The 16,327-nt window shown below is 39.8% G+C and overlaps 1 protein-coding gene across 7 annotated transcripts in view; it reads right to left on the bottom strand.

Moving 5' to 3' along the window:
- PDE4D (phosphodiesterase 4D) overlaps window positions 1-16,327 on the bottom strand; it is a 773,254-nt gene that overhangs the window by 483,651 nt on the left and 273,276 nt on the right. Inside the window, exons 1-2 of one of the 7 annotated variants that reach the window (XM_073343996.2) lie at window positions 15,339-15,410; window positions 14,229-14,805 (exon numbers count right to left, since the gene is read on the bottom strand). The exons of 4 other annotated variants lie outside the window; for them this stretch is intronic. In XM_073343996.2, the coding sequence (XP_073200097.1) occupies window positions 14,229-14,275 (47 nt within the window). In that variant the 5' untranslated portion in view covers window positions 14,276-14,805; window positions 15,339-15,410. Of the gene's footprint in view, window positions 1-14,228; window positions 15,465-16,327 lie in introns of those variants that run through there. 2 more of the 7 variants (XM_073343997.2, XM_073343995.2) reach the window with 2 other exon arrangements.

A 16,327-nucleotide genomic window follows, 5' to 3' on the forward strand; every position in this document is an offset into this window, starting at 1 on the left:
AACCAGAAATAAGGAAAAATACGGAATGAAAGAAGCTTGCTACAAGATGTTATATAGTTCAAGAGCATATTATATTATAAAATATATTTTTTCATAGTTTTCTAGATTTTAAGGCTAGAAAAGGGACCATTGTGATTATCCAGACTACACAGAACAGGCCGTAGAATTTCACCCAATAATTCCAGCATTAAGCCCAATAACTTGTGGTGGAAATAGAACATATATTTTAGAATGACATCCAATCTTGATTTAATTAATTCAAGAGATGGATAATCTACCACATCCCTTGATAAATTCTTCCAGTGGAAAATTACCCTCACTGTTAAAAATGTGCCTAGATCTTACAATCAAGTACCAAAGACTCAGTTCCCTGCCAGTTGAAACTAGGAATTCTATGGCCATAATGTAAACATTACAAAATCAGAAAGCATACTTTACAGCAAACATGCTATAATGGGTAGGGTTTACTGCCTTTTGTCATTGGCAAAGAATAATCTATTATTAAAAAGGGCACAAATTCTGATCAATCATATTGAGATGATTTACAATCACTTCAGAAAACTTGGAACTGGAATCAGTACTACTTTATAAAAAAATATGGAAAACTTCCATATTTCAATCTATGAAATAACTGAATACGAAAGACTTCCACTTGATAAAACCTGAAGACCTGTGATATTCATAGTTGTTTTTTTAACTAGTTTCTGCCAGAGTTAAGCTTTAATCATTCAAGAAAGATACCCTCATGATTAAAGGATGTACTAAAAGAAATTGGGCTACCTTAATTTCTACCTACTCGTGATGGGGAAGATAGGGAGTCAATTAACTCGGCCCTGCATCTCTAAATCTGCAACAGTTTTCAGGAATGGAAAGTGTACTTAAAAATAAGAGGCCTTGCTCAGGTAGAAGTTGACCAGGAAATAAAGCTTCTGTTTCTTGGAGGCAGAAGATTTGAGAGGCTCCGAGTAAGATAAAAGGTGTAAGAAATAAGTGTGATGTCCTGGTAGGGGTCTACTACAGACCGCCAAATCAGGAAGAGGAGGTGGATAAGGCATTTCCAGAAAAAACAACAAAAATATCCAAAACACAAGACTTTGTAACAATTCAGGACCTTATATATCAAGGCATCTGTTGGAAAACACAACATTTAAAAAAAAACAAAAATGGCAAAACACAAAATTTCCAATAAGTTCTTGGAATGTACTGGGGACAACTTTTTGTTCCAGAAACTGTAGGAAGTAACCAGAGGGACAGCCATTTTCTACTTTATTCTGACCAACAGGCAAGAATTGGTAGCACATTTGAAAGTGGAAGGCAATTTGGGTGATACACATCATGAAATAATCACTGACACTAAACTGGGAGGAGAGGTAGATACGCTGGAGGGTAGGGATAGGATACAGAGGGACCTGACAAATTAAAGGATTGGGCCAAAAGAAATCTGATGAGGTTCAACAAGGACAAGTGCAGAGCCCTGCATTTAGGACGGAAGAATCCCATGCACTGCTACAGAGTAGGGACCGAATGGCTAGGCAGCAGTTCTGCAGAAAAGGACCTAGGGGTTACAGTGGACAAGAAGCTGGATATGAGTCAACAGTGTGCCCTTGTTGCCAAGAAGGCCAATGGCATTTTGGGCTGTATAAGTAGGGGCATTGCCAGCAGATGGAGGGATGTGATCGTTCCCCTCTATTTGACATTGGTGAGGCCTCATCTGGAGTACTGTGTCCAGTTTTGGGCCTCACACTACAAGGAGGATGTGGAAAAGTTGGAAAGAGTCCAGCGGAGGGCAACAAAAATGATTCGGGGACTGGAACACATGACTTATGAAGAGAGGCTGAGGGGACTGGGATTGTTTAGTCTGCGGAGGAGAAGAATGAGAGGGGATTTGATGGCTGCTTTCAACTACCTGAAAGGTGTTTCCAAAGAGGATGGATCTAGACTGTTCTTAGTGGTAGCAGATGACAGAATGAGGAGTAGCGGGCTCAAGTTGCAGTGGGGGAGATTAAGGTTGGATATTAGGAAAAAATTTTTCACTAAGAGAGTGGTGAAGCATTTCCTAGGAAGGTGGTGGAATCTCCTTCCTTTGAAGTTTTTAAGATCAGGCTTGCCAAAACCCTGGCTGGGATGATTTAGTTGGGGATTGGTCCTGCTTTGAGAAGGGGGTTGGACTAGATGACCTCCTGAGGTCCCTTCCAACCCTGAGATTCTATGATGATAGATATTAAGGAAAGGAAGGTGTGAGAGCAGCAGAATAAGGGCAATGGACTTCAAAAAAAAAAACAAAACAGACTAAGAAACTCTCAGAACTGGGAAGATAAAATCCCATGGGAAGAAAATCTCAGGGATAAAAGAGTTCAGGAGAGTTGGCAGTCTCTTAAGTAAAGAATATTCAAGGCACAACTGCAGACTATCCTGATGTGAAGGAAAGACAGAAAGACTAGCAAGAGGCCTATATGGGTCTATCAGGACTTCTTTCATGACCTGAAAAGAAAAAAAGAATCCTACAAAAACTGGAGACATGGACAAATAGCACAAGCACGTAGAAACAAAATCAGAAAAGCTAAGGCACAAAATGAGTTACACCTAGCAAGGACATAGGAGTCAATCAGAAGAGGTTCTTTAATTTAAATACATTTGGAGTAATAGAAAGATGAAACAAAGTATTGGTCCTCTACTTAGTGGAGAAGGAGAGCTAATAACTAATGATATCAAGAAAGTTGAGGTGTTTAATGCCTATTTTGCTTCAGTCTTCACTAAAAAGGTTAATGGTGATCAGATATCCAACAAAATTAATATTAACACCAAGAGGGAAGGAATGCAATTCAAAACATGAAAACATTGGGTTAAAGAATATTAAGATAAGTCAGATATATTCAAGTCAGGAGAACCTGATGAAATTCTCCTAGGGCACTTAATAAACTAGCTGAAGCAATCTTGGAACCATTAGCAACTAACTTTGAGAACTCCTGGAGGACGGGTGAGGCCCCAGAAGACCAGAGAAGGGAAAAATATAGTACATATCTTTAAAAAGGTGAAAAAGAGGACCAGGAAATTATAGATCTATAAGCCTAACTTCAGTACCTGGAAAGACCCTGGGACAAATTGTTAAACAATTAGTTTGTAAGCACTTAGAATTATAAGGAATAGCCAGCATGCATTTCTCAGGAACAAATAATTCCAAACCAATCTAATTTCCTTCATCGACAGGGTTACTGGCCTAATATATAGGGGGGAAGCAGTAGATGTGATACATCTTGATTTTAGTAAGGCTTTTGATATATTCCTACAAGACATTTTCATGAGCAAACTAGGAAAATGTGGTCTAATTATCAATGGTTCAGTGTCAAACCAAGAGGGCATATCTAGGGAAGTCTGCAAGAGTCAGTCCTCGCTTTGGTATTTCACTATTGACTTGGATAATGGAGAGGACAATACGCTTATAAATTTTGCAGATGTCACCAAGGTGAGAGAGGTTGCAAGCACTTTGGAGGACAGGATTAGTATTCAGAATGACCTTGACAAACTGGAGAACTGGTCTGAATTCTACAAGATGAAATTCAATACAGACAAGTGCAAAATACCACACTTAGGAAGGAAAAAACAAACGCACAGCTACAAAATGGGGAACAACTAGCTAGGTGGTAATACTGCTGAAAAAGATCTGGGGGGTTACAGAGGGTCATAAATTGAATATGAGTCAACAATCTCATACAGCTGTGAAAAGGGCTAATTAATTCTGGAGTGTATTAACAGAAACATCATATGTGAGACACGAGAGATGGTACTTGTGAGCCCTCAGCTCGGGTACCAGTTCTGGGCATCACACTATCTGAAAGATGTGGACAAACTGGAGAGAGTCCAGAGGAGAGGGAAAAAATGATACAAGCTTCAGAAAACCTGACCTATGAGGAAAAATAAAAAAAACTGGATATGTTTAGTATCGAGAAAAGAAGACTGAGGGGGAATCTGATGATAGTCTTCAAATATGTTAAGGGCTGTTATAAAGAGGATGGTGATCATGTCCTCTGAAGGTAGGACAGTGAAATAATGGACTTAATCTGCAGCAAGGGAGATTTAGATTAGATAACAGGAAAAAAACTTCCTAACTATAAGAGAAGTTATGCTCTGGAATAGGCTTCCAAGGGAGATTGTGGAACCGTCATCAATGGGGGTTTTTAAGAATAGTTTGGACAAACACCTGCCAAGAATGGTCTAGGTTTACTTGGTCCTGCCACAGGGGCTGGGTTTGATGACTTTTTGAGTCCCTTCTAGTCCTACATTTCTGTGATTCTTCCTTGACATAGGAAGCTTGATTCCAGCCAACACTGTGAGACAGCTTGCTATCTGGATGAACCTAGGAAGACTGGAAGACCCAGGAAGACTGTCAAAAAGGACTGACTGCATGAAAACAAGCCTTAAGTAGAAGGGCAACATCTGTCAACGAGTCCTTAGAAGACCCTGTTTTTCTTTTAATTTTGGACTCTCAGACTCTGAAAGAGGTAGAACTCAAGTGTGTCATAGCTGGAGGGCTATAGCACCCTGGCACTAGACCTGTGAGGGGTGCCATCCAACTGTAGAGGACCTGCACCTGGGTGAGTTGTACCCTGATGGGAATCAAGTGGGCACCACCTAGGCTACCTGGTTACACAGCTAAATTCCAATACTGATGTTCTGACATCATCATTCTAGTTTTCCAGTCCTTAAAATGCCACAGGAATTAAAGTCTTTCTTTCTATTTATTTAAACAGGAGGTGGATCACAGTGTATTGCACCATTTAAAATAGTTGCACACTTGTAACTACCTTTCTTTTTTTTTTAAAATCAAACAATGTTTTCAATAACAGTAGTTAAAAATTGGTAATTGAATTGCCAAGAAATCTAGAAAGACAAACTAAAATGTTTTCTAGAAGTAGCACATAAATTAATAGAAAGAGAGGTGGCATAGTTAATTGCATGCAAACAAAAACTAGCTAAAGAATCAAAATGAAAATGAACAGACAAAATAGTTACTAGTATGGGTAACCAAACTTCTTAAATCCTTTTCAGATACTATTCCCTGTGCTGTCCATCTGTCCCAAGCTGTGCTCTGTGATATCAGGAGATTATTCAATTTTACTAACTGCTGCCAACAAACAGGTTTATACTGGAAATATTCTTGCTTCCCTTTTAACCGGTAATGTAGAATTCAACTTCAAACACTTCTCTTATTATCAAACAGTTAATCTATGCATATAAATAAGGCCCTACATTCTATTTAGTCTTCAGGAGATAATTTTGTAATTCAGATTTACATATGAAAATGTCATTTAGTACATTACACAACAAAAATTAGCAATGTATATTTTTCACATGATCAAAATATAATAAAGCTATAAATTGTGTGTGCCTAACAATGTTCTTCACTTTTGTAGTTATGAATTCACAGTATTTTGGCAGCTCATTCCCTTGTCCCTAGAAGCAATATATTACACTAATAAAAACAAACAGTAAGCCCTTCCACCCACACATGCAAAACTTCCTTTGGTTCCATCTAAATACACTGGCTAGGTGAAATTTTCCTAATGTTATTTATCCAGTTTAATGTTGAGACACCATACAGGTGATAATTAAGTATATCATTCGGTAGGACAATGTTTCATTCTCAAAAAATATGTTCCATATTTGATTTTTGGACAGCGTCATTACTCTTCTCCAGGGCCATAACCAGGGCAGGGCAAGTGGGGCTGCCGCCCAGGGTGCAAAGCCACAGGGGAGGAAAAATGGGGCAGTGTGGGTGGGGTCACGTGGGGTTATGTACCCCGCCCCACAGAGCCCAAGCATCTCATGGCAGCCAGGCTCTGTCAGCTGGGCTCCTTCAGGGGACAGGCAAGAGCATGTCAGAGGCGTAACTTGGAGCTGTGCTGCCCGCCATGCCTTGGGGGTGCCCGGCCGTGCAGAGGTGGCCCAGCTTGGGAAGCAAGGAAGGGAGTGCTGCTGGGCACAAAGCCAGCCATCAGCTCCCACAGCATGTAGAGCCAAGAGCCCTCTGCATGCAACCCTGCAAGCATCAACTCTAGGGGGTGCAAATGTGCTCGCTCACCCAGGTGCTAAAATGCCTTCTTATGGCTCTGCTCTTCTCTGTAGCCAGTAAACTGAACATGATCCAAATCACCATCCTCAAGTGAGTAACGCATTAAAACAGAACTAAACCCATTTCACTCTACCCAAGGGACTGCAAAGTTTGAAACCAGTTTCCAATGTGTTTTAATAACAGATTAACATGTAAAAATATAAGTACTATTAAGGCAAAATGTTTAATTTAGTAATAGTAAGCATCAAAGTTTTCTCCCACCTTATTATTAAACTATTATTTTAAAGTTTGGAGGTGACTGGTAATTATTGCTGAGGCAGAATGGCAGGTGCGTCTTGTTAAGCACAACTAGGATAGGAGAAGTTGAAGTCTCTCACTTAAGGCAAAGGGAACAAAGGGCTGGAACTGAGAGTCTACAGAGCAGAGGTAGGCAACCTACAGCCCCCGGGCCACATCCGGCCTGCCAGACCGTCCTGCACAGCCCGAGCTCCTGGACCAGGAGGCCAGCCCCAGCCCCTCCCCCCACTTTCCCTCCTCCCCCACAGCCTCAGCTCACTGCACCACCGGTACAATGCTCTGGGAGGCGGGGCTGTGAGCTCCTGGGGCAGCGCAGCTGCAGAGCCCGGCCTGACCCGGTGCTCTGTGCTGAGTGGCGTAGCTGCCTGTCCTGGTGCAGCGGAGCCGCCAGCCACCGGTGCTCCAGCCAGGCGGTAAGGAGGCAGGGAGCGGGGGGGTGGGGTGGATAGAGGGCAGGGGAGTTCGGGGGGGGTGTGTGGTCAGGGACTGGGGGTGTGGATAGAGGTCAGGGAGGTCATTGGAACAAGCTGGTTGAAAGGGGGCAGGGGTCTGGGGGGGCCGGTCAGGAAGGAGAGGAGGGGTTGGATGGAGCAGTGGGGGGGCAGTTAAGGACGAGGAGTCTGGGGGCGGTGAGGGGACAGAGAGCTGGGGGTGGATGGGGCAAGGGTCCCCGGGGGTCCATCAGGGAACAGGGATGGTTGGATGGGGCAGGAGTCCCAGGGGGGCCATCAGGGGGCGAGAAGCAAGGCGGGTTGGATAGGGGGCAGAAGCCAGGCCATACCTGGCTGTTTGGGCAGGCACAGCCGCCCCTAACCGGCCATCCATACAATTTCAGAAACCCGATGCGGCCTTCAGGCCAAAAAGTTGCCCGCTGCTGCTATAGAGAAACCCTACAAACAGCAAAAAGAAAAGGAGTACTTGTGGCACCTTAGAGACTAACCAATTTATTTCAGCATGAGCTTTCGTGAGCTACAGCTCACTTCATCGGATGCATGCCGTGGAAACTGCAGCAGACTTTATATACACAGAGAATATGAAACAATACCTCCTCCCACCCCACTGTCCTGCTGGTAATAGCTTATCTAAAGTGATCATCAGGTGGGCCATTTGTGCTGGAAATGGCCCACCTGATGATCACTTTAGATAAGCTATTACCAGCAGGACAGTGGCGTGGGAGGAGGTATTTTTTCATATTCTCTGTGTATAAATAAAGTCTGCTGCAGTTTCCACGGCATGCATCCGATGAAGTGAGCTGTAGCTCACGAAAACTCATGCTCAAATAAATTGGTTAGTCTCTAAGGTGCCACAAGTACTCCTTTTCTTTTTTCGAATACAGACTAACACGGCTGTTACTCTGAAACCTACAAACAGCCACATTTAAAGAGAAAAATGACTCAGGTTTAATTTTTATTATTGTTATTTGAGTTGCCAATACAGCCAAACCAGAGGAAAGCAGAAATGTGCACTATATACAGTATGTGTACTCTGTTCATAGCAGGATGGAAACTCCACTTGCTTATATAATCTTTCCTGAAATAATTTGACCCTTTGAAAATGACCAGTGCATAGATGTGTTAGTATGCACAATTGTCTACTGCCATACCATATCATTGTGGTATCACTTTTGCTATTGCCACATAAAGAAGGTGTGCCTGGTTAATATTTGGATGGGAGACCTCAAAAGAAAGTCTACGGTGTTACAGTAAAGTAATGGTACCAATTCAAGAGCAGTCAGTTTTCCCCTCTGATCATTTCTGATGCACTGTTCTATCCAAGCATGGTGTTATAAAGTACTGAAACATTATGTATTATTATTTCTACTGCAGTAGTAGCTACAGGACCCCACCAATATTTGGGCCCCATTGTGCTAGGCACTGTACATATAGATTATAAGAGAAAATCCCTGCCTCAAAGCGCTTACAGTCTTAACAGACAAGACCAACAAAGGGTTGGAGAAGGAAGATATGAAGTATTGTCATTCTCATTTTAGAAACATGAGCTATGGCACAGAAAGGTGATGAGGCCAGACAGGAGGTATTTGATAAAGCCCAGAACTGGACTCTTAGCTCCTGAGTCCAAATACAGTATTTTAAACAAAAGAGCATGCTTCTTCTTCAGACCATCCTTCCTCGCCTATTGGAAATGTCATTTTCCAAAACATAAAACAAAAGTCTTAACTACTTGCAGTAATTTAATGGGAAATAGCTTAGGGTACATCTACTCTGTAGGCTAGGACTATAACAGGGTTTAAAAGAGAACTGGATAAATTCATGGAGGCTATGTCCATTAATGGCTATTAGCCAGGATAGGTAAGGAATGGTGTCCCTAGCCTCTGTTTGTCAGAGGGTGGAGATGGATGGCAGGAGAGAGATCACTGATCATTACCTGTTAAGTTCACTCCCTCTGGGGCACCTGTCGGGAGACATTTGCCACTGTCGGTAGACAGGATAGTGGGCTGGACGGACCTTTGGTCTGACCCAGTCTGGCCATTCTTATGTTATGTTCTTACTCTATAGTTAAAAACCTGTGGCTGTCCTGTGCTGGCTGACTTGTGCTTGAGGGCCGAGTAGAACTCTGCAAGGTGGGAGGGTCCTGAACATCTACACCACAATTAAACAGCCCCTTAGCCGGAGCCTTGCGAGTCCAAGTCAGCTGGCACAGCCCAGCCACAAGTGTCTAACGGCAATATAGACATATCCAGGGTGGTCTAATTACCCAGTGTATATATTTACTCTGGAACCACAGGCTAAAATCCCAGCAGAGTCAAGTCATCCTTCTGAGGACATTAAATTGAGTACCATGCAATTTACAGCAGGTTTTATATATATATATATATCCCATGACATTATACTGCTGTGTTGAGAGCTAAACAGCTGCTACATTTCAGTGGTGGGTGATATGATCCCTATATCCCCTTGCTCCACGTCACAGGAGTATTGTGATATCTAGCTGGTTAGTGTTCCTGGAGCACTCTGAGTTCTCCAGATGAAAGGCACCATAAAAGAAAGAAGCATTAATATAATAGAGAAAGGAAAGGTTTGCCCTACTTGTCCTTGGTCAAAATAGTTCCCCCTCTTCACTGATGTGCAGCGTGTTGTATGTTGGTTAGGTGATACCAAAAGGATAAACAGTGTTTGAAAAGATGAGGATATAAAAGAAAAAAAGTCAACAGAAACAGTGGTTTTACTGCAAAATAGTGGTTACTACTGTTTGCTTCATTTAGTAAAAATGTATAAGCCTAGCTGTATTTCATCTAATTTGAGCAGTGTACATAAACAATGCCTGAAGCTCTCTAACACTACTATTCAGCACCAGAAATTTGAGATGACGACCTTTCATGCTTATCAGCACAATCAAAATCTACTGGCAATAGAAGATTAAGAACTAACTGCATTTGGCCTTAACAGGATCTGTCCTCATGCTCAGAAATCAGTCATTTGGCTTGGAGACATTTCAGATCCTGTTACGCATCAGAAGGAAGGGATTCCTTTGTAGCCAACAGAATAAGGCCTGAAGTTGTACGTCTAGAAACTAATTAAATATAATTCTGAACAGAAATTCTGGCACAAGTTTGCTCCCCTCACTATAAAAAACCTAGCACAAACAAGAGATAAGGTAGCAAAACAAGTGAGCAAGTACATGGCCCTGGACAAAATATTCCATTTTAGAGTGTGTTACTAATTCAGGGCCTTAACTGGAGGGATGCTGATCATTTCCTACACAATGCCAACCATCCTCAGCTTCCCGCTGATTTCTAAGTGAGCTGAGGTTGCTCAGACCCTCATATGATCAAACCGAATGTTTAAAAAATAATTCTGTTTTCTGCCTTATCTACTAATGTCAGGATATTTATTTTCTTTCACTTTTCTACCAAGGCAAAATGTAACTCCAGCCCCACAAAATGGAAAACCTTCACAATGAGAAACAGCTAATAATTGGATAATTGGTGACAAACTATATGGTTCAATAATTAAAATGTACAAGTATGGGTAATAATACTATTATTCCAGAAGATTCTGAGAACCAGAAATCAAAGAGACTTATTTAAACTTGTATTTAAACAATGATTTACTAAGGTGCTTTTCAACAAGGTAGCTGGCCATCAAATTAATCTAAAGCAAAGGGCTAACCATGCAGCCACACATTCACATTATTTTGCATTAAATGAAGTACATAGCACAGTAATGATCAATGAAGTAAATTTGACTAGATTAAAAGGCAGGAAATGATTTATTTATTTATTTGTTTATTTTGGCTCCATTTCTTTGCTCACTGACTTGCTATACAATTTAAATTTCATTTTATGTCAGTATCTTAGTAGAAAGGAAACAAAAAAGAATAACTGAATATAGATTACATTGTCCTAAAATATGTGCTCATACATTAAATTTTACATCTTTACAGTTTTGAGGACACAAATACTTGAACTCAAAAATCATAGCTCTTCTAACTTTTCTATGATAAAAATAGGAAAAGATATACCCAGCAAGGCAAACCAAAATTAGATACTATGCTTATCTTTATTTGGTTTGGCATCAAAAAGTCAGAAAAAAGTACAATGGAAAAGAAAGCTATGTAATACAATCCATTCACAAACATTTCTAAAGTAGTTTCAAATCTGAAAAACAATAAATAACTTGTTCTACATATTTGCAGATACTTGCTGTGCTTAAGTAGTGGTGTTATATCATAAATATAACAGGCTCCTATTACTCCTTATCTAATGTCACCCCACATCTCATTTTTCTCAGTATTCCCAGGACTAACTTTATCCTCTCCTAGAATATCGATCGACTTCGCTATCATAATCCTTCCCTCCTGGCTTCCCCACATTTCACCTCTTCCCACTCCAGTCTATCCAAAACAGCTGCTACTAAAATCCTCCTCTCCACACCCACTCCAACCACATCACTTACACACCCTCTTTGAACCCCTCAGTTGGCTTCCTGTCTTTTACCACAGAGAATTTAAGTTACACATCCTCACTTAGAAGGCTCTTCATAATCTTGCTCTCCTTGCCTACAATTCATTTTCCCAGGCAAGGAACAGATCATGATATTTAGTTATAAACTGCACTTTATTGTGCTATGTAAATGATTTTCCAAAATAATGTATTCACTGGGAGCCAGTATAAATAACATTCACAGTAGGGTTTAGTTAGGGGCATTCACACTTTAGGCATGGAAGGTTGTGAGTTCAAGATCAAACCCAGCACTTAGAATTGGTTCTTGCTAGGGATACCTACATCTTTTGGAAACCCTTCCCCCAAGCCCACACATACCCCCAAACAAACACAAAGGCAAAAAGCACCTTGGCTCCCCCATCTGCACATAGCAGTTAAAAGCCATGAACTCTGGGCGGATGAGGGGAGAAGGCTGAAACAAACCAAATTAACTTAAAATTCAAAAGGTTTTATTTACTAGCCCAGGACCGATAGCCACCTATGTTTCATTCTATACTGGAGTCAGAGTAGGAGAGATAAAGAGAAATAAAATGCCTATGAAGGCAGAGAATATACTTAAGACTAAAAAAATAATGTCGCTAAGGTATATATGTTTATCGGCACTGAATCTGAATATGGATTTCAATATTTAAAACATAGTATTTCAAAATTAAATATGTACTATATGCTGCTTTTTACAAAATACCTTCAATATGTTGTTCAATGTTATGGAAAATATAGCGAGAAGAATCAACTGATATAGCTGTTAACCCAGCACAATACTAATTGGGTCATATGAAAAAAAAAGTATCTTCATCTAGCTTCACTATCATCTTGCCAGAAGACAGAAATATATACAGACCACTCTTTCTATATCTACTCAAATCTACTATGGGAAGCTTTGCTATGTCTGGCAGCCAACGCACAGGTTTTGTGAAAGTGCTTCTACAGAATTACAAAAATGACTAGCAACTCCAAAGTCTACCATTCAGAAATGTTCTTTACAGATCTAACGTAGCATGAATAAGCAAATTTGCCTGGTTCCTAAAATGGGCAGTTGAACAACACTGAGCTGAAACATTTTAATTTCAAAGTAAGGTCTGGGATCTAGTGAGCCATAAATGCTTGCATGGTATAATCTGCATTCAGATCATATATTAAATGTAAATCATGTGAAAGCCTACATACATTTGTGCAGCACCACATGTAAAAGTATCCCACATTGCTGGTATAGTACTTCCTGTTACAGAATGTATTCCCATTTTGGTAAGATACCAAGGAGACTAGGAGGGGGTGAACAGGGAAGGTAGGCAACTGCCTATGAGAGCAGAAAAAACAAACAAACAATTGATGTGATCAAACCCCCTCAAAAAGAATTCAAAATGTTGGTTGCAAAGTCCTGAGACACAGAATAAACTTCAAGGCTAAAAATGTTTCAGAACAATTTCTCCAAGTTATTAAAAAGAAAAGTAGGCCAAATTCTTAGAAGACAACAGAAATATCAGGGCTTTTCTGTTAGGTGTGGACCACACTGCACGTTGCAAAAGAAGCTACAAAAGCAGGGGGATGAGCTTAACTAAAACCTTATCTTTATTATTTGTTTTCCCAGGTGATGCTGTTTAAAGTGGGCTATAGGAGGATATTACAATCATTTCACTTGATTTCACTTAGCCTAAGATTGGTGTTATGGGAAAGTGACAGAGGACTGTGATAGAGGAGTAAAATGTGTTAAAGGAATGAATCTGTATTAACTCTGCATTAAGATTTAGTATCAATACAAATTTAGCAGAGTCATAAATTCACAGCATCCCCTCGTCTGAGAGGCTGTCACAGGTGCACCATGGTTCTGATTGGTTCTGAGCTGGATAGCCAGAAACCTCTGACAAATGACACCCGTCGGAGGTTTGTGGTTGTGCTATATTGTTGCTACATTTATACTATATTGTTAAGTACAAGTTTGAAATACACTGAAGAAAATAATATTTTGCATTGCTGTAAAGGTATTGGCCAGGGAAAATCCTAATGAGTTAGGTATCCAAACAAACATTTATACTAAAGGCAAATCTTTTGACTAAATATAAACTATGCAGACCGAACTTTCATAGTATGCTTGCTTTTAGTAGCTTTAAAAGAACTGAAATAAACCCAAAAATGTAATAAAGACAAGATCTTATATAAAACTGGGCTTTGCCCAGAAGTCAGTAGTTAGTTAAAGCATTCAGTCATAAATTCCAACATTAATAGCATGACATGACGCCAATCAACTGGAAAATAATCATAGAGTTGACCTTAATACATTATAAAGTAAGTTGTAGACAAAGGTTACTCCCTGAGCAAGAACTACAGATGTGTCTGGGTTTAAGAGGAAACAGATGTTTTAATGATGTTGAAGTGATTTTAGTTCAGTGGGACTGTTTTCCAAACAGCCAGATTTAAAATATTAGCACACAAACCTATTTAAAAAACCAAACTGAATTAACATAGGGGAATAATTTATCCTTGTTTTTTGGTCAACTGAACTCTAAAAAGAAAAAATTAGAGGCCAGACAAGTCAATATTATATGGGGAAAACAAGTTTGTAGCGTTTCTCTGAAAATAATGTTATGAATCAAATGGCAGAGTCTTTCATTGATCCCATAGATAGAAATATTTCTATTTCTCAAAAGGTTCTTATTGATTGTATTTTCACAGCTATATTATCTTCTCCCTTCTCCAGCTTGACTCTTCTGTTTTGTGATGGCACAGGGGTGCTCAACTTGTATTACATCACCACTACCATCTCTGTAAGATTTTCATTTTACAACAGGTCAATCCTCACTTGCCATTAACAATGGAAAAGTCAGCATCTGGCACTTGCCATAGTATTTTGCAAACAAGCATTCTGAGTTTAACAATCTGTAGCGTGTATCGATTACTCACCATATCCATGAATGCCTCCTAAAGGGGAAATTATTCACATGCATCATGTTCACAGATCTTCCTGCATTAGTATTTTCCCTGTCAGATAGCTTTTTCTGTGATGGTATTCATAGATGCATTCCAAAACAACTGCATGAGTAGCTAACACCAAGCGTTATTGCAAAAATTATTGTATTCCACAAAAATAAAAATATCCAAGATATGAGGAAAGACTTTTCATAGGGTTTTCTAGGTACATTTCCATCCATTTATGTCAAACTGGTTAGTTAAAAAACATGAAAGTATATGGTATATGGTAACTGCGTATCCTAAGTGAAGGCAAAGGTTCCCCTTGATACAATCCAAATGGTTTTGGTGTAAATTAAAGCATCTTCATATGAAACATTTTGAACAGTTGGAAAAGGTTAGTCAAACGATAGTTTCTGGTCATCCATGCTAAATCAGTGTTTAGGGGAAAATGAATAATTGCGGATTCCTTTGCCATAGGGTCCTTTAGAAATGAATATTGCTTTTTCTTCTTTCTTAGACACATATTCATCAGTGATCACTTTAATGGAGTTTTCCTTTCTTGTAAGCCCTGTACAAAGACTGGTGGTTAAAAACCCATGTACATCCAAAGCAAACTTCTCTGAATTTTGATTCTCAGGGTTTATTTCTTCATCTAAGAAAGACGGAAGGAAGTGTGCTTTTTCTGCTCCATAGGACCGGACTACAATTAGATACTAACATGAATATAAGGTTCTGCCATGATCAAATTCATTTTGACGTCTAACCCCATAAGGCTGTCTGTCTTTAAGTAAAATGACTACGCTATTGATTCTTTCACTGCATAACCTAGTTCTAATTTGATGTTATACTTTATATAAAAAACATGTGCATGCATTCAGATTTTGCCACAAAAAAGGAAAGCTTTAAGTCCTACGTTATCTAAGAATTCCTTCTCTGCTCTCCTTCTCTCCCAATTCAGCAAACAGTAGTTATTACTCCTGAGGCTCTGACAACATCCTTGGGAAGGTTCTTAAGATCAAGCCATACAGACCATGTATATATTAAAATAGTGCAGGCAGCATGCTCTTAATTTCTTTCTCCTGACAAGAATTGCCAACATACCCTCTGAAATCCTTGGATCCTTTCATAATGTGTCTTTGCTCTCCTACTCAGAAGCAGCTCAGGACACTTGCAGACTCTGTGGCACTATTACTCTGCAGCAGAATCTGCTCCGGGCTGCAGTGAATGCTGCCTGACAGAGGATGTGCTAGCGTCAAGGGGGCCCTTTAGGTGGGTTCTCTGGCACAGTATATCCTCCTGTGCTTTTTTCAGCAGACAGACAGAGAGAAAGTAGGAGAGGGGTGTTTGTGGGGAAGAGGCAGGGGGACAAAACAAAAAGAAAAACAAAACCTTTCTTTAAAAGACCCTATTTCTCTTAGTAACTACAATAAAACAAAATTTAAAAATAATTAAACATGTAAATGTTAAATAAAGAAAACATACACCTAGGACAAAATATTGTACTGTATTTTTCTTTGATGTCTAAAAGATGACAGACTTATTTTTCATTTACGTTTTCATGTGCCTAGACCATAGTGCATGTCTTCTTTCTTTTTTTAAAAAAACATGGTTTATGCTGCCCTATGACTCTTAAACTTCAAATAACCACTTGCCCTTTTGGACAGGAAATCCTATACTATGAAAGCCAGCTACACCTTCAAAGGCATCAACACATGCCATAAAACTGCATGTTTGATTAGGGAGTGATCTGACTAGGGAGTGCTGTGATAAGACACTGCACTGCACATTTTTATGTCTTCTATTTCCTTAAGATTGTTTCTCCTGCTGTCACAGCTCCATTCAACAATACCCCAAATTAGCCCTAGCACTATTGATGCCATTTTGGAACAAGAATAAAATAATAAACTATCTGAGTCCAATAGTGTATGGGCAATGAAATAGTATTTAAATTCAACAATAAGAATGGCCTTACTATTTGCAAACAGACAGCAAAATATTCATGTACCTGTTTTAATTACTGTATTTCAAAGACTTATGGCACAAGATACAGTACATCTCAGAATTTAAAAGAGCTCTGGCAACCTTCTCTC

The sequence above is a fragment of the Lepidochelys kempii genome, chromosome 5, assembly GCF_965140285.1.
Source record: "Lepidochelys kempii isolate rLepKem1 chromosome 5, rLepKem1.hap1, whole genome shotgun sequence".
In the NCBI taxonomy this organism is placed as follows: Eukaryota; Metazoa; Chordata; order Testudines; family Cheloniidae; genus Lepidochelys; species Lepidochelys kempii.